This window comes from Ahaetulla prasina, chromosome 1, assembly GCF_028640845.1.
Source record: "Ahaetulla prasina isolate Xishuangbanna chromosome 1, ASM2864084v1, whole genome shotgun sequence".
NCBI lineage: Eukaryota > Metazoa > Chordata > Lepidosauria > Squamata > Colubridae > Ahaetulla > Ahaetulla prasina.
This window is the reverse complement of record NC_080539.1, coordinates 96,591,883-96,610,333: the sequence shown is the minus strand read 5'-3', so window position 1 is coordinate 96,610,333 and position 18,451 is coordinate 96,591,883. Positions and strand designations below refer to the sequence as shown.

Below are 18,451 nucleotides of genomic sequence, written 5' to 3'. Positions count from 1 at the left end.
TTCCACAACAAACATAAAATAGGTATAATTAAAACAACAGGGTTTTCCCCTTAGACACATGGGTTTAATTAAGCATTTTGTAAAGTCATTGAAGTTAACTTGGAAGTGTTCTAACTGTTCAAATTTAATACAAAGTTTCACTGAAATTTTGATCTGGCAAAGAAATCCCAATTTATTTCTTGTGCCAAAGAACAGATGGTAAATACAACAATCCAAATTCATTCATCTATGGTGATAAAAATCTGCAAATTTCCCATACTTAATTTTATGGAAGAATGAAAAAAACAGTAAGTACCTCAGGTATTGATTGGATAGATTCTACAAAATTATCCAGCGATGCTTCCCAAATGGCCAGTTTTACTACATTAGATAAAAGCATAAAATATATATTATTCACATGCGCTACACTTCCAAGTGTTATCACAAAATAAAATATTTAAATTTTTATTGCCCAATGCTTCACAAATAATGTTGATATGCTGATTATTGCTTTTAGACTTTAAAGTAGGCACAAGTTTCTGATTGTAACTGAGGAACAGGAATTTGTTCTCTGTTAACCTGCTATGTTATACCTTGCACAATACAGCATAATTTGCAAATCAAGTGAAAATTGTTTTTTCAAGTATTTTTTTTTAAATCCTGGCATAGTTATTTATATGAACCATTTTACCATTTTATATGAACCTACTAATTATTTCTCTACTCTAAGTAGCAACTAAGATGGTTAAAAGCCTGGAGACAAAAAAATATTAAGAATGGTTGCAGGAAGGGTATGGCTAGTCTAGAGAAAAGAAGGACTAGGGGTGACATAATAACAGTATTCCAATATTTGAGGGGCTGCCACAAAGAGGGGATCAACTTATTTTCCAAAGCACCAGAAGGCAAGACGAGAAACAATGGATGGAAACTAATCAAGGAGAGAAGCAACCTGGAATTAAGGAGAAACTTCCTAATAGTGAAGACAATTAACCAGTGGAACAGCTTGTCTTCAGAAGCTGTAGATGCTTCATCACTGGAGGTTTTTAAGAAAACACTGGAAAGCCACCTGATGATATAAAGTCGTCTGCTTGAGCAGGGGTTGGGTTAGAAAACCTCCAAGGTCCCTTCCAGCTCTATTCTAATTGATAATAGCTTCCCTACTAAAAAAGTAAAGGAAACATTTCTGCTGCCCCTATTCAAATCAAATTTACATAAGATTCAATTATAAACCTCCCATTTCATGCCCCTTTCAGCCCAAAGGGAAACATTACTTTTATGATATTATTTTCTACAAAGTAGGAATGCTTAAATTTTATGCAGTCTACTAAAGGTAAAACACATTGTTTCTCTGTTTCTCAGAAGTGGTTTAACATTGCTTCCTTCCTAGGGCTGAGATAAAGTGACTATCCCAAGTCACCCACCTGCCTTTGTGCCTTAAGCAGGACTAGAATTAACAGTACTAATCTGATGCTTTACCCTCTTCATAAAACTAGCTCTCAAAGGTAGTATTAAGGGTCACAAGTCTACAGTGAAGCATACATTATTTGCAATGGCGTAGTCTATGTACTACTAAAATTTTTATCTATCAAGATTCTCAGTCATCCAGTTGTATCAAAAGTGTTTTTATTTTTGAAAAGCCTAGTCACCTTTTCAAAAATAAAAATCACTTTTGATATTAAAACTTTTGTTGTCATGACTTTGAACTAGGCAACACTGTTCACAGAGGAACAAATTTTGAACCAAGGTCCCTCAAATGAGCTAACCTAATCTGGCATCATGATTCCTTGAGGAAATGAAATTTGGAAAAGTTGTGGCTGCTTCAGTATTAGTGGCTGCTATTGCGGTTACATGATCTTTATTTTGTGACAGTTTGCCAGTTAGTCTCACAGTCCCTTGCTCCCTCTCCCATCCAGCAACAGCCACTTACCTGCCTATTGGAGGGAGAAAGGGGAAGAGAGAAAGGAAGAGAATGGAGATTTCTGATGTTCCCTGCCAAATTTCCACAAGGAAACACAATGGGGAAGCCGGCAGGAAATTGGAAGTCTCTTCTGCTTCCATTGTTTTTTGCCCCACTCTTGGTCATTTGTTTTCCCTGTTTAGGTAAGAAAATAACTTCGAAACAATGACTCAACAGGGGATGGTTGTCTGGTTCCTTCCTTCCTTCCCTTCATTTTCTCTTTCTCTCTTTTTCAGTCAGTATGCAAGAGAAAGTGCTATGAGACTGAGCAAATTGTTCAAAATAGTTGTAACTGTAGATGTTTCATGCAGAGTATTTTTTGAGTGCCTTATACATTATAAATGCATTCATGAACTCAATTTCCTCCCAGATTTCAAGTAATAATATAGATTATTAAATGAAATTATACAATGGGACAGCTTACCAGAAAGGCAGAGAGCATTGGAAAAAGCAAACTTCTCTAAAATGAAATCATCCATTTCTAATTCTGAATTTATCAAGATTTCTCCTTTATGAAGTTTTGACTGCCCTCTACGAAAAAAGATATGAATGGATTACATTAGGTTCAAGCAACTTGCTGCTCCCCCATCAGTCCCAGCCAGTATTACCATTGGTCTAATAGTGAATCAAATGAGTATTAGAAGAATCGGTAGGACTGTGTAATAAAATATGAGCAGGTATCCTTCAGTCTGTTCATAAAAAATAAAATAAAATTTAGGAATAGTTGACCTAACGTGAATTATTCCACATGTGAATTTCTGTTTCTTTCATTGTATCTCTTTTCACTTAAACCTTCAACAGTGCATATTCAATCCACATAAAAGTGGTAATACTTTGTACATATTTAGAGCATTGGCCTTGAAGATTCTCAAACAGAACACTGATAGTTTGCGGCAGTGTAGTAAAGGCCAGTCTTTTAACAACTGGAATATACTGGCTGTCCTCAACTTACAACTACAATCTGGATCAGAATCTCACTCAGAGTGAAGCTGTCATTAAGCGAGATGTCCATGTAACTGCTTCACTCAACAACTACAATCTGGCATTCCCAATTCCAGTTGTTCAGCGATTGCCTGGGTCATTGAGCAGATGGAGTGAAAGACTGTCTGTGTGATGGAATGTGCAGCTGGAGAAGGAGGTGGAGAGAATGTCAGCAACAGCTTCCCCAGAACATCACTAGTTTCTTGTTTTGCAATGGAATTATCAGGTTTTTTTATGAAGAAGTTTATAAATACCTAGATGCTATGATACAACTTGTATCTAAATATATGTTCCAGAAATAATTATTTGTCAAAATGTCTGCCCTTATTAGCCTGTGGCTTAAATGGAAATCTCAGTGAGTTTATGACATTCGCATACTTACTCTCCTCTTCTATAGTTCATCTCTTCATTTTCCCAGTGAACTAATGCAATTTCATAAGGCTGGATCTCATGTTTTTCCAGTTTTCGAAAAATATTCTTTATCTGGGAAACAGATTGTAAATTAAAGCTGCTAGCAAGTTCCAAATGCATTAGATCAGGGGTCTCCAACCTTGGCAATTTTAAGCCTGGTGGACTTCCACTCCCAGAATTCCCTAGCCAGCTTTGCTTTGCTTTCCCCAGCTTTGCTGGCTGGGAAATTCTGGGAGTTGAAGTCCACCAGGCTTAAAGTTGCCAAGGTTGGAGACCCCTGCATTAGATACATTTAGACTATTGACCAAAGTGCCCTTAATCTCTTGTGAGAAGAAAATTGTGTCAACAAGAAATAATAAGGAAAACAAAATAATTCCATATTCCTCACAAGTATTTGCACAAGATAGAGAGGTGTTTACAAGGAAGAATTGGCTAGAGGTTGTAAATTTGTGTCCATAAACACCCTCGTGCATTTATCTGTTTATAATTCAGCTTATAAGAGCCATGGTAGCACAGAGGTTAGAATGCAGTATTGAAGGCTAATTCTGCTGATTGCCAAGAGTTTGATCCTGACCAACTCAAGGTTGACTCAAACTTGCATCTTTCAAAGGTTGGTAAAATGAGGACCCAGATGGTTGGGGGCAATATGCTCTGTAAAACACTTAGAGAGGACTGTAAAGCACTATGAAGTGGTATATAAGTCTAAGTGCTATTGCTAGTGCTACCGTATTAAAATTCTGAAAGCAGCCTTATTATTGTAGAAAAAAATAAGAATTTGTTAAAGAAAATTAGCAAAATCACAAAAATTAAAAAAACCTTACTTTCTAGGTATTTTCTTCCTACAAATGCTATCTTATACTACATTCATGTTACTTTGATGAAGGCAAATTTGGAAATCCTTGTTTCTCAAAACAATGCAAGTTTCCTTCTAGAATCTGGCAGTACTGCATTTTCACAACCCACTCTTTATACCATTCCTGATTATTTTACCATGATGAATATAAAAAAAAGTCTTTATTATCAAAAATATATATATCTGCAGCTACGTACATATAAAACCACTGTGAAGTAGTTGGGAAATTATGTAATTTGAATCCTTGGAAGACATAGCATCACAAAAGAACAATACTAATAGAGCATATTGGAAAGTTAAACATAAAAATGGTTAATAACGCTTGCTAGATGTTTTGAGGAGATAGCATTTCAACATACAAGTAGTATTTATATGGTTTTACAAGAATATTGTTTAGAAATATGCTAACTCAGACTTTTCAAATGGCTGTTAGAATGTTAATGGTGTTACAGTGATTAACTAACAGTTAATTTCATAAAGTCTGAATAAGTGTTACTTTAGTTAACAGACTCGGTATCGTTATTCACCTGTTTCCTTCTGTATTAGAATAAGGGCTCCAAAAATGTAGGACAATTTCACTTTACTTTAATCATCAAATTTTTCTGATTTGATTGTGTTCAGATTAATTAGCTAATTTGCTCTTTTATTTCATTCTCTGGAAGGCTGTAAAGCTCTTTCACTTCAACAAGCCATATGGTATTTCCTATAGCTGGATGCTCTTCCAGCAGGTGCAATTACATCTTCTGTTTCTCAATGTATTCAAGGAAGGAGATGCATTTTTTATGTTTGTATCATACTACAGTATTCTAAAAATAAAACTAATAGTCTATGAAAACAGGTTATGTCAGACATATTATAGTTAACCCTTATCCCATTTCAGAAGGTAATTTGTAAGTAATTTATTAATATGTTAATTACCCTCATTCATGCACCAAAAATAGTTTTACCTCCAGAAACCTGCCTTCCACTTACTGTTTTTTCTTCAACATTCCAAAACACAACAGACCCTTCCCTATAAGAAAAAAAAATACAAATTAATGTTAAACTAATGGGTTATATTTTAAAATTCAAAAATGCAATTCCTTGAAAGAAGCAATTCCCTTTCCATTCTTGTTTGCCTTGAAAGTTGAACCAGTACACCATTATTACAGTAGCCGAATTATATTTCTTTTAGGGAACTCTAGAACAGGGGGTGATGCAAAGGATTTTAGTGATACTAAGGTTTTTAAAGATTAATATTCAACTGAAATAAGAACCTTTCTTGTTGGGACAAATAGACAACTGGAAAAGAGTTACAGAAGATTATTTTATGGTTATTATTTATGATAATCCGCAAGATTATTATATGCCCAAAGTCGAAAAATTCTGAATTACCTACAATGAATAGAATAGAATAGAACAGAACAGAACAGAATTCTTCATTGGCCAAGTGTGATTGGACACACAAGGAATTTGTCTTGGTGCATATGCTCTCAGTGTACATAAAAGAAAATATATATTCATCAAGAATCATAAGGCACAACACTTAATGATAGGGTATAAATAAGCAATCAAATCATATTAGGAAATAGTCAATATGAAGGAATGTTGGTGAAGATGACAGAATTTGCAGAGGGCAAAATTGATTTGTTTGGTTAATTAACCATAGTTGTTAGCGACTAGAAATCCCTTATGGACTTTTTGCTGAAAATAGAAAAAAATGTTATGATTAATGGGTTTGATGATTAGAAAGAATAGAATATGGGAAGAAGGAAGCCACAATATAACCATAATGAGAATAAAATATAAATGCATTTATTACTGCTGTAAACAAGATTAGAAGCCACTTCTTTATCTACATACTTTTCCTGTCTTGCTTACATTTTTCCTTGCTCTTCTTTTCTTAGTTCTTAGTTAATTCTGCCTAGCAGAACTGAAATTTCTGAGGATGACACAAATGAAACAGCAACCTTTTTTCTGGCTATGGATACTTGTTTCATTTTTGTTTTAGTTTCTGCACTACGCATGATTCTCAATTTATGACCACAACTGAGACTAAAATTTCCATTGCTAAGGAAGTCAGTTAAGCTGGTTTTGTCCCATTTTACAATTGTTTTTGCCACAATTGTTAAGTGAATCACTGTAGTTAAGTGAACAATGCAGACATGAAGTAAATTTGATCACATAACCATGGAAATGCTGCAGCAATCATAAGTGTGAAAACTGGCAATAAGTTACCTTTTTTAGCGCCATTGTAACTTCAAATGATCACTAAATGAAATGATTGTGAGGACCACTTGTAGTTATTGGTAGGCTTCTTGACTTGGTACAGTGATTATAATACAGTACTGCAGGCTAACTTACTGCTCACTGCAGGAGTTCAATTCTGAACGGCTCAAGATTGACTTAGCCTTCCATCCTTCCGAGGTCGGTAAAATGAGGACCAAGGTGGTTGGGGGCAAAATGCTGACTCTATGAAGCAGTATATAAGACTAAGTGCTGTTGCTATTGGTCATTACCCTTAAAGCCCTAAAGAACATGGCATCAAGATTTACCAGGGACCAGCTTACCAAACAAGATTCTGCCTGTTTGATCCAAATACTAAAAGTGGGCTTGCTGGAAGCCCTACCTCCACCTGAAGTAGGAGAGGTATGGATTAGAAGGCAGGTATTCTCAATAAAAGCCGCCATAGAAGCTTTTCAAATCTATTTAGGACCAAATCTCCTTCTGTTCTTATGTTTTCCATTTACTAATATTTGATTCATAGAGAAAAACTGTGGCCAATCATTTGATTATATTTTGTTGCTTATAATATTTCTGTATGTTTTAATAAGCTTGATCTTTTCTCCTTCTTGTAAATGCCCTAAGGCTGTTTGATTGAGGAGTTCTACAAATATTGTAAATAAATAATCATCAGTAAAATTCTGCATGATACTGAAGAAATAAATCTGTAATTTTCCTTTACGTGGAAATGAAAAATTTAGCTCACATATGCCACATTATTGGTTTTTACTTACTTGAAGAAAAATATGATCCCCAAATCATGATCTTTGGCTGTCTTTTCTGTGCCAACCACCAAAACATTTGCTGCATCTAGTTTTCAAAAAATCTTATGTGAAATTATATTATAAAAAATAGAAACAATCACATTTAGCATGCACCCTATATGTCATTACCCAAGATAATTTTTATTAAGTATGTCTCTTTCAAATATAACTGATCTCCTGGTTACTTCATCAATAAGTCTATGTGTTGTTGTTGTTTTGTAAAAATGGCATTATTCCAGGATATTTTATTTTCCCATCTATCTTATGGCCCTCATATTCCCTGTGGGATCCCATCGAAATATTAAGATGGGACAATCCAATTTGCTTTCTGAATTGAGACAGGATTAATTAAAAGCTGCTAACTGGTAAGGTTCTGTAGGGTTTATAACTTATAAATATGAATAAAATTGTGCTGTGTGTCACATGCAGTGCAAGCATATATCCGTCAGAGCACTCTGACAATTCCAGTAGTTTTTCAGCAACAGACTATCAGAATAGAAGTGAAGACAGACATTTGCAATTCACATATTCTAAATTAAGCTACAAACTTAACATCAGCAGTGGTGGTACAATGGTTAGAATGCAATATTGCAGGCTATGTCACAGCCAGGACTTTGATCCAGACCAGCTCAAAATTGATTCAGCCTTCCGTCCTTCTGAGGTTGGTAAAATGAGGACCCAGATTAAATCAAACTTTAATTTTTACTAATGCTGGCAGAAATAGTATCTCCAATTCTTTATAGCCCTATTATTCACCTATCAGCTCTGTTCACTCTTCCCATCTCTAAAATTTGAATGAGCCAAATTTCATAATTTGGCGACCTCAAGATTCTCTTTAGGTATTACATAGTAAAACAGACTATCACCTGGAAAGGAATGTTTAAGGTAATAAGAATGGTTTTCTTTGCAGTAAAAATAATTAGGAATTGTCAAATTGCACAATTAAATATTTTCATGTATTACTGATATTACTTATATTATATGCAGTAAGTCATTATTTCATTTCATTATTTCACAGTGTTGTGTTGTCCTGTATTAGCTCCTTTCCTAGCTCATTCATTAACCCAAAGGTATTAATGCATGCATGACATTTAATAGAATTACTTTACAATGTGTAACTGCCACATTATATCCTTAAAACAGTTTTCATTTAAACTCCATGCACTTTTTAGTTCCTTAAAAGAGCCCTGATTTGGGAAGGAAAATTGGCCTGAAAGCAGACCATGCACAAACACTTGTATAGATGTACTTCTACACCAATTACCATATTTTTCACACTATAAGACGCACTTTCCCCCCTCAAAAAAAGTGGGTGGAAATGTCTCTGCTTCTTATAGATCAAATATAGTGGGGGTGGGTGGGTGGTGCAGCAGGGATCGCTGTTGCCTAGAACATTGGCAGTATTCCGGGAGGCCAATCCAACCACCAATCAGCTGCTCGGCAGCAAAGACTTCAGTGTTGCCCGGCGGCGGCAGCAGCTCAGCTCAGTTGACCAGTGGTGGGCTCAATGGAACGCAGCCCTGACGAGCCACATGCCGGGGCTGCAATAATGTGCTGAAACTGACCAGGCTGTTTGCTGCAAGGATGCTAGCCAGAAGAATACCAGATGGATGCTGGGAGGCAGAGGCAGATTGTTTTTTCTTGTTTTCCTCCTCTAAAGCTAATGTGCATCTTATGGTCCGGTGCGTCTTATAGTGCGAAAAATACAGTATTCACTTCATTTCTTCGAAGTAAATGTTAGCATCTAAGCCACATTACAGCACACACTTAAGTATCAAGCAACATTTCTATAAAGAAAGTGTTTGTACAAAACCTGTTTGAAGATGTATATCTGAAAAAGCATCAGTAAACAAAAATGATCTACTTGAAGTAACTGTTCAGAGCTCTACCTCTAGGTAATGTGATTTCAACATATCCAGATGAGACCAGGTCAAGGCATAGATTACCAAGATGATAGGCATCTGCTGTTGCAAAGGCTATACATTGCATCACATCCTATGCCAAAAAGAACAGAATTTCCTTTAGAAAACATTTAATTGCTTCACTCACTAGAACTGCTATACTAAAGAGGGCTACACAAACTCATTGTTAGCATTTGGCCACTAGATGGCTAAAATTCTGCATGGAACCATAGCTGTTGTTTTTCAAAAGCCTTACATGTAAAAAGTTTGAAATTTGCTTCACTGATACATGGATAGACAAGTATCTCCTCTAGATCTACTGAGCAACTTTGGAAGATTATGATTTAGAGAAAGATACAAGTTTATATATTCATTACAAGTTTCACACTACACTATCAAATATATGCAAATATAGTTTGACTAACTGCTTTGAGTTTAGCTCCAACATCTGCCATTGATGTTAAGATATTTTGTTAAAGGCCAATAAGGCGTGATCCTGTATGGCCTCTTATTCCCTAAACCCAAGATCCCCAACCATGGTCCACAGCTTGGACCTGGTCTGAAACTGTTGAGTACCATGCTGTGCAACCAATAGATGTGTGTGCAAGCAGTTCCATTTGCGCAAGTAGTGGGTGCACATGCAAAACCATCCCCCCACCACTGCTGCTGTTTCATGGAGCCAGAAAGGTTGGAGATCACTGCCCTTAAAGGTAAGATGAAAGACTCATGTTCGAAAAGAGGTTATTTCTTATTTCACATAATAATAGACATTGAATTTTATATTCACCAGAGATTTTTAAATATCTCCCTACAGTGAGATCTTAGATTTGTATTTTACTTTCTAGAGTATACCTAAAGATTAACGCTAGCCTTTGGAAAAATAAGGTTTTCCTCGGCACTCTGATTTCCAGCAGGTGGTGCTCCTCTTCAGTAAAAAGAACAAATTTATGCTTCAAATTGCAAATGTTTCATTTATGTCAATGTTCTTTTCTGGCAAAAGACTTTTCTATATGGCAGTTTTTACTTAAAACAACTTTATCCTTTCAACCCTGAAATTTGTATTATCATTATTGGGGGGGAGAACCCCATAACAAAATTATACCTACAAAAGCTTTTCCCCCTAAGTTTCAGCGTTCCCTAAATGCAGTGTATCTTCTTTATTAGCATCACTGAACCATTAATCATGGAGAGTAATTTAGAAATATTTTTCCATGTCACAATTATGAAAGCATCCCAATAGTTACATTCTTAATATGAGATTGTATTATAAATATAAATAGCAGCAATCCATTGGATATTTATATTAGTTATTCCGAAGTTAATGCCATAACACACCCTATAACTGTGATGGGGAACCTATGGCATGCATGCCACAGATGGCACGCGGAGCCATATCTGTGGGCACACGAGTGTTGCTCTAGCTCAGCTCCAGCATGCATGTGCACACTGGCATGCTGATTTTTGGGTCTTCCGGGCCTACTGGAAGACAGGAAATGGGTCATTTCTGGCCTCTGGAGGGCCTCCGGTGGGGGGGAGAGGCTGTTTTTGCCCTCCCCAGGGCTCCAAGAAAGCCTCTGGAACTTGGGGAGAGCAAAAAAAGGGCCCACCATGCCATTGTGTGCCAAAAGCAGGAGTAGCACGGGGGATCATGCATGCATGCATGGGGGAGAGGGGCGCATTGAATTATGGGTGTGTGCATATGTGCACGTGACACCCTCCTGCGCTCCCTCCGTTTTTGGCACGCGACGGCAAAAAGGTTAGCCATCACTACCCTATAATATACACATTATTTGACCTTAAAGGAATAGAGAATGGAAAAGCTTTCAGTGTTAAAATCTTTTCACTTATAGTACAGAAGTCTTCAACTCTAAGCTATATAAATATAAATGGATTGTTTGTATCAGGCTAGAATTTTCTTTGAATTATTCTTGTTCAAGTATATCAGATATAATATTTGTACTAATATATAACTACCTTTTAACTCGATGATAACTTTAAGAACATTGTTCTGGGAATTATCAGTCACATTACAGTACTTTTAGTGCATTATAATAATTCTTTCATTAATGAAGAATAAAAAGATTCGAAAAAAGCCCCTAAAACAGACAAAACACACAATTCAACTTAATCATTATTTTGCAATTATTAACACAGAATTAGGAAAATTAGATTCTTTTCCTAAATATCTCAATTTTTGGAACATTGCTAGTGAAGCACAATTCACCATTAGCTCTATTTAGTTTCCCACTGCAAATCTAATAATCTTCATTACGATCATAGTCTAGTACAGGGGTCTCCAACCTTAGTAACTTTAAGGTTTGTGGACTTCAACTCCCAGAGTTCCTCAGCCAGGAAAGCTGGCTGAGGAACTCTGGGAGTTTAAGTCCACAAGCCTTAAAGTTACTAAGGTTGGAGACCCCTGGTCTAGTATAGCTCATTAAATTTATTCAAATCCTCATCTCAAATTTTGTCTAAGAATTCTCCTTCTGTTCAGAAATAACAAATGACCATCAAAAAATAAAACAGAAATATTAGCATGGAAAGCCAATTTAGTGTAGTTTAGATTAAGGCACTTAGCTAGAAACTGGGACTGTCAGTTCTAGTCTCACCATTAGGTGACCTCTCACTTTCAGCCCTAGAAAGGAGGTAATGGCAAACCACTGAAATTTGCCAAGAACTCTGCAGGGACTTGTCCAGGCAGCACCCAGGTATCAACATTGTCTCAAAAGACACACACACACACAGACCAAACAAGAAATCTAGCACGAGGCAAAAGGAACGTATTAAAAAAGGAATCAAGCCTCATCACCGTGACAAAAACAATAGCATCTTTTAGTAGCTCAAAACATAACATATTCAATACGTCATAAAAACTTGTGGATGACAGAGTATTTCATTAGATGCATGAAATGTTGTCATCCTGAGTTCAGATTACCTTAGCTTCAGATGGTAGCGGCAGATTAATTCTTGATGGCTGCTTGGTCCTTGATGCTTTTGGTAGACGCTTAACTGGTACAATATCTTGATTTGGTTGAAGTTTACTAGGCGATAAAACTGAATAATATCTATTGGGTATTCCAGTAAGTATTCTTATATGTTTTAATTTCTGCTTAAAAATTGAAGCTTTAAGAGGATGAAGTTCTCTGGATGAAAGACAAGCATCCATAGTCAAGTAATTGATAATTTTTGCTTTAGCACCAATAGTAATTTGTGGACTAAACCAGTTTGAATTGTCCATGCAATTGCTAGTAAAAGTAGGAGTTGCCTCTGGGATGCATAGCCTGAGATATCTATTTACTGATAGCAAGTTGTTGCTTGATGCTAAATATCCATAAGTAGGGAAGTATCGGCACTGGCTTATTGTATATGATGATCTAGCCAGGAATCCCAATAGTTTCATTGCCATCTTTTCATTGAGATCTAAATAAGAGAATTACAGAAAATTACTTTTCTAAAAAGGAAAAAATATAAGTTTACAAAAGAGGTTTGCAGAGCATCTTACATAAAATAATTATTACAGCCCATGTTTTTGTAATCTCAGTTTTAAAGAAACCAGCAAGGGAGAGAAACACCCACCCTTTAGGGTAAGGCAGACCTACGGATACAGAGATTCAGGAATACTGCTTTAATATAATAGAGTGTAACAAGAACATCTTGAAACCTCTCCAAGTTTCTCTTTGTCCCGGTTTACACTATTAGCATTCTAGGTGGGGTTTCTGAGTTTCTTTTTCATATGTAACTGCTTCTCCATGCCTTTTCTTAAAGATCTTATTATATTAAGATCACTTCTAATTTCCTTTGGAATAACAATTTCTGTGTTAACCACCATAAGAATTTTAATGACCAATTAAGTATCTAATAATTCACAGACTGAATAACATCTAGCAAGGAAGAGATTTATTTTCCCTCTATCAAACATACTTCTTTGGGATGGCCACCAAAAGTGCTTGTGCATGCACACATACATATGGGCAAAATCTTTCAAACAAACAGGATGAGCCTACCAGGTAACATGTTTGCTTTAATGCTTTAAAAAGGGATATTTAGCTTGTTTCAATGCACTTTGTGAAACCCCGTTTCAAATGCTTCACACACCCTCCTCACTCTGCTATTCTAAACAAGCTGGAATATATTCTTACATCTCAGGTTCTCAAAACAATGCGTAACATAGCAAACATGGAGGGAAGAGCTGCCAGATCTCAAAATATTTGGGAACTTGCTTTAACATCGCAATTAGATCTGTCTCAAATTAAAGAATAGTTTTCATTTGAAATCTGATGAGATAAAGGGAAGATAAAATTAAATTCTAGGGACTGAAACAATGTTACAAAGTCTTGCATTTCTAAGACTTACTATAGACATTCTTTTCTACAAAGGAGCCAGTGTCCTTTAAATAAATGCACGTGTATGTGCACATGTAAGGTGCAAGTGAGTTCTCTGATTTGTAGATGACTGGACACATTGAACATGCCAGAATAAAGAACCTCAAATGGAAATATTCTGAAAATTAAACATGTCTATTCAAATATACACATCGCAAACAATATAATGTATAATATATAATATAAAGTTGTTATTATATACTGTATATATAAAAGCATGTATGGGAGTACTAATGATAAAATACAAAGTTATAATATAAATTTATATAAAATATAAATATAAAAACATTTATGAGTGCTAACGGTACACAGAAAAGTAACATTGGAATGAATCTTTTAAATGGTAGCACCAAGGAAAGAAGTTATAAAAATGAAACCACACATTTTTGAGAATGTTTAAAAAATTAGTTTTTTTTAACATAATATATATACATGATTTAGCTGGCAAAATTTTAAAATATGGCCATTATGTAACTTGTTTTGGGCATAAAAGCTGTATAGAGGAATAGTAATAGCATTATTCCAAAGGGAAAAGCAGGAAGAATGGATGCAAAAACTATAGACAAAATTGTTAAGTAATGCTGGAAAGTAATACTTGTAGAATTCCAAATGAAAGGGTACAGGAAAATGAGCAACATTTCAAGAGCAGCCTGAATATGCCAGGCATGGGGGTGCAGACCATAATTTTGCTCCTCAGTAGGTTAATGAGAAAACAAGTTTATACAATTTATTCGTCTGTAATGCCTCATCTCACCTGAATAACTCACAAGAAATAAAAAATCAAGACTCAAATAAAAACTAGTTAAAAACAAATATACAAGCATATAAAGGCTTCAATATCACTTAAAAAATAATCATCGTGAGTAGCAATCCATCTTTGTGTCAGCTCAACACAAGCACTGTAAACATTCCCCACCATTGCTGGAATACTAAGCACGGTGGCAAAGTCATCTTCACGGCCTTCCTGAAGGCTGGACCAATCTAAGTTTTGGGAGAATGGTATTCCAAAAGACAGGTACCACAGCAGAAATGCCTTTGGTCCTGTCCTACTATATGATACTCTTTCATAGATGGGGCCTATACCATGTTTCCTGCCAACCCTGAGTGGATGGTTCGAAATAACCAGGAAGAGGCAGTCCCTCAAATGAAGTAAAGCATGCATAAGAATAAATAGAATACCTAGTAAATATTTTATCACTGAGCAGAGTATAAGACAGGGATATGTGTCTTTTTTGCTGTTTTTTAAAATATAAATATATAGCAAAAGGAATGCTTGAAGCCAGAAGTGTGTTAATGGGAACATCTTTGTATATGCACCTTTCCACATAGATGATGCCATGTTGTTGGCTGAAAACCTGTGTTACACAAACCGCAAGATCTTATAATAGGTTTAAGTTAAAAGTTGCTGCATCTTGTTGAAATTAAATGCCAATACTGTTATACCATCTTAATTCAAGGAGATCCATTCCCTTTAACCCATGTTCAGGACCAACATAACCCAAAATATTTCCTTGTATAAAAATGTAACCTACTTTCCCTATAGTACTTGTCCATATACTGAGATTTGTCAAATTTATTTATCTTGTTCATCCTGAGTATGGTACAAAAAGAATTTCAAAGAAAGTTATCTCGTAAACCAAAGCTCTCAATCTATTTTGAAAATTCATTTTGCATATTTCTTCATATCTCTAAAGCATTCCACTTGATCAGTATTTTCTTGATTTAAAATATCTGCAGTCTTCAGTTAAGGCAGTTAGTTCTTCATGTGGATTACATACCCATAACACACCCAACTATCCATTTCTCTAATGAGTACTTGGACCATAGTAGTAATCTTTGGATTATCTGGATCTGTGGCATTCTGGATTCAGGCCTGGACATAGAATGGAAACAGCACTGGTTGTACTCACAGTTAACTTTTGTAGGACGTGTACGGAGGAGCGTGACTGTCCTTGTATTGCTGGACCTCACAGCAGCCTTCAATCCCGTTACCCATGCTTATCCTTTAGTTTTCTTTCTTTCCTGAGTGGGGCCAATCAGTGGTTGTAGGGAAAGAGAGGCTGGACTCTTGGTCTCTGTTATAAAACAGAGTTTTATTCTTTATCCTATCCTGCTTAATATATACATGAAACTTCTGAGGAAGCTAATAATTAATTTCATGGCAAGAGATCATCAGTAGATAGATGAAGCCTGTTATGTATCTCCACCTCCAACCCAATGGGAAATGTGCCAGAAGTTTTTATTTAATGTCTGGATGGAAAAATATGCTTAGACTTAACCCAAGGAAGACGGAGTAGCTGCTGATTCAGAAACTTACTGACTGCAAGACAATACTAATTATGACCCTAAAAGGGGTTAGTACAGAGAGAATTGCTTGCAGTATTGGGTCCTTCTGGACTTACAACTCATGCTAAAAGAGTACATGATCAGGAAGGCCTCAGCTGATTGCATTGCAAACAATTTCTCATGGCCTTTATTACATTTTGCATGGATTATCATAACAGACTGGAGCTGCCCTTAAAGACAGGTCAGAAACTTCACCTACTACAAAGACAGTACCTATATGCTTATTAGGCAATTACATTACCACAGTAGCATATTACATCATTGCTGTGAAGCTACTAATTATTGGTACATTTCTGAATGTAATTCAAAGTGCTGATTGCTACTTTTGCAATTTCACTAATGCATCTCTGTCTATGGAGATTTGAAAAACCAACTTTGGACATTTCTGGGAGATGCTGAAGATGGTGCCCCTCCCCCCCAAGGATAGCTCCCAATGTCAAGGCCTTTTGAAAGCTTATAAACATATGAGGTTTCTAGAGGACTTTGGAAGTGTTCATATTATTGCCTGTAATATCATGACTACTACTTGCATTTGTTTTAATTAACATGTGCACAGCTACAGTCAGTTAGAACCAATGCAGTAGATGACTTGCAGAAATGAATAAATAAGTTAATTGAATTATTCTACACCCAAGGGATCTACTTTCATTCTGGATCAAAGTTTGCAAGCAATAAAGAATTGGATAAGAACCACTAATTGTTAAAATGCATCTCAACAAGACCATAGTTGATTTGTTCTTAGGTACAGGGATTGGCTAATCATATTGTTTTGAATGGAGTTACCTTAACAGTTTGAGGCTAATTATCCAAAATAATATTTTTACAAAAACCTGAGCATGTTCTTAAAATTAGGCCTTTTTTTTTTTGCTGTTCCATTAATAGCCGAGTGCAACTGAATAAGGCCACAAATTAGATTCTTCTCAGTTGAGCAATCCAGAAAGTTGAAGGGTCTTTCTAAAAACATTCCATTGCCAAGTCACAGACCACTCAGTAAAGTCTAAATTTTCTTAGATGACATCTACTTTAAGAATCCATCTATGGTATTAGTGGTTCAATATTAGTGTTTTAGCCTAATCTGCCACATGTTTTCATCAAAAATAGATTTACATGAAAGTAAAGTAATAGTTTAGCCGCCTGCATTCTAAAACAATTTCAAGAATTATTAAATGCAGATCCTATGGGAGTAACATAACCTACGAAACATAATGGCTTTCACTGTATTAATATAGCTACAACTACTATACCAAACATCTTATCCTCTCTCAGAGCGCACATTTGATGGGAAACACACAAAATCATCTATTGCAATGTCCTTCCTGTTGAAGACTACTTCAGCTTCAATCGCAACAATACAAGAGCAAACAATAGATTCAAACTTAATGTCAACCGCTTCAAACTTGATTGCAGAAAATATGACTTCTGTAACAGAGTTGTTAACGCTTGGAACTCATTACCTGACTCCATAGTCTCTACTCTAAATTCCAAAATCTTCAACAAAAAACTGTCTACTATTGACCTCACCCCATTCCTAAAAGGATTATAAGGGACTTGCATAAGAGCACAAAAGTGCCTACCATTCCTGTCCTATTGTTCCTTTCAGTATATCAAATTAACATAGCTGTTGCATACTTTTACTTATATATTTATATCTTTCTTTTATGATGTATTGTTTTTTTATCTATGACAATGTTTGTGTATACTGTTGTGACAAATGAAATAATAAAAAAAAAGCTTAATTAAGTCCCATCCAGACCGCTGCCCAAACCATCCAACTGGATTGTCGTTTAGTTCACGGGCAAAGAATTTATAATCGTAATTTGATGTTCGAAGCTGTATTTGCTCACAATGCCTTATCAACTGCAGGTAGAAAGTGAATCCTCAAAACATCAAGACACCGGCTTGCCTATTACCGATCTACAAAGCTTTTGTTTCGTCCATCAGTTTGTGCTGACGACATAAATACCTCACGACTCTTGAATACCTCGCCGAAAGGTATTCAGAAGGCAGGCCCGACCCAACCCCGAAAACCTTTTTTTTTTTTTAAATAGGCAGGTATTTTTATAGGGAGGAATAAACTTCGTAATGTTGTTCTCTGAAATTCGTCCCATTAAAGGATGCGCGGACCCACATATCAAACAGCGCCCCTGACTTGATTACATCCGAAAATCATCTTGACTGAATAAAAATCTAAATCTCTTCCTTAATCCCGATCGTGAGGGGAAAACAGCAGAGACCGCCAAAAAAATAATAATACGCACCCCCTCTTTCCCTTCCATTTTAGCCATATTTTGATTCCAATAGAAAAACAGAAGCTAAGCAGCCCATCGGAAAAGGTGTCTCTCCTTCCTCACAACCTCCGCCAGGCCTTGACCTGGAGTGGCCCGCCCAGGTAGGAAGCTCCCCAGCTCCTATAGGCTGAGGTGGCCGCAGCCAGGTTCAAGGGAGAGAGCGAGAGAAAGATATATCAAACGTCCGGGCTCGAGCTCCGTTACCTGAATCCCAAACCCGCTCGCGCCTCTTAAGAGCGGCAAAACGCCACACCGATTTCAGCCCCGTCCGCCACGTGCTGGCTTCGTCCAATCATGTTCTCCGCCTCGCCTCTCTTTGGATCCACC

At 36.3% G+C, this 18,451-nt stretch overlaps 1 protein-coding gene across 4 annotated transcripts in view; it reads right to left on the bottom strand.

Moving 5' to 3' along the window:
• RMND1 (required for meiotic nuclear division 1 homolog) overlaps positions 1 to 18,451 on the bottom strand; it is a 27,615-nt gene extending 9,164 nt beyond the window's left edge. The window contains exons 1-9 of one of the 4 annotated variants that reach the window (XR_009153495.1): positions 18,329 to 18,379; positions 15,401 to 15,565; positions 12,044 to 12,528; positions 9,097 to 9,202; positions 7,178 to 7,253; positions 5,154 to 5,193; positions 3,300 to 3,400; positions 2,361 to 2,467; positions 296 to 360 (exon numbers count right to left, since the gene is read on the bottom strand). Coding sequence is in view for 3 of the 4 variants with exons in the window: in XM_058169504.1 (XP_058025487.1) it covers positions 296 to 360; positions 2,361 to 2,467; positions 3,300 to 3,400; positions 5,154 to 5,193; positions 7,178 to 7,253; positions 9,097 to 9,202; positions 12,044 to 12,514 (966 nt within the window). In the remaining variant the exon portion in view is untranslated. The other 3 variants (XM_058169504.1, XM_058169512.1, XM_058169521.1) reach the window with 3 other exon arrangements.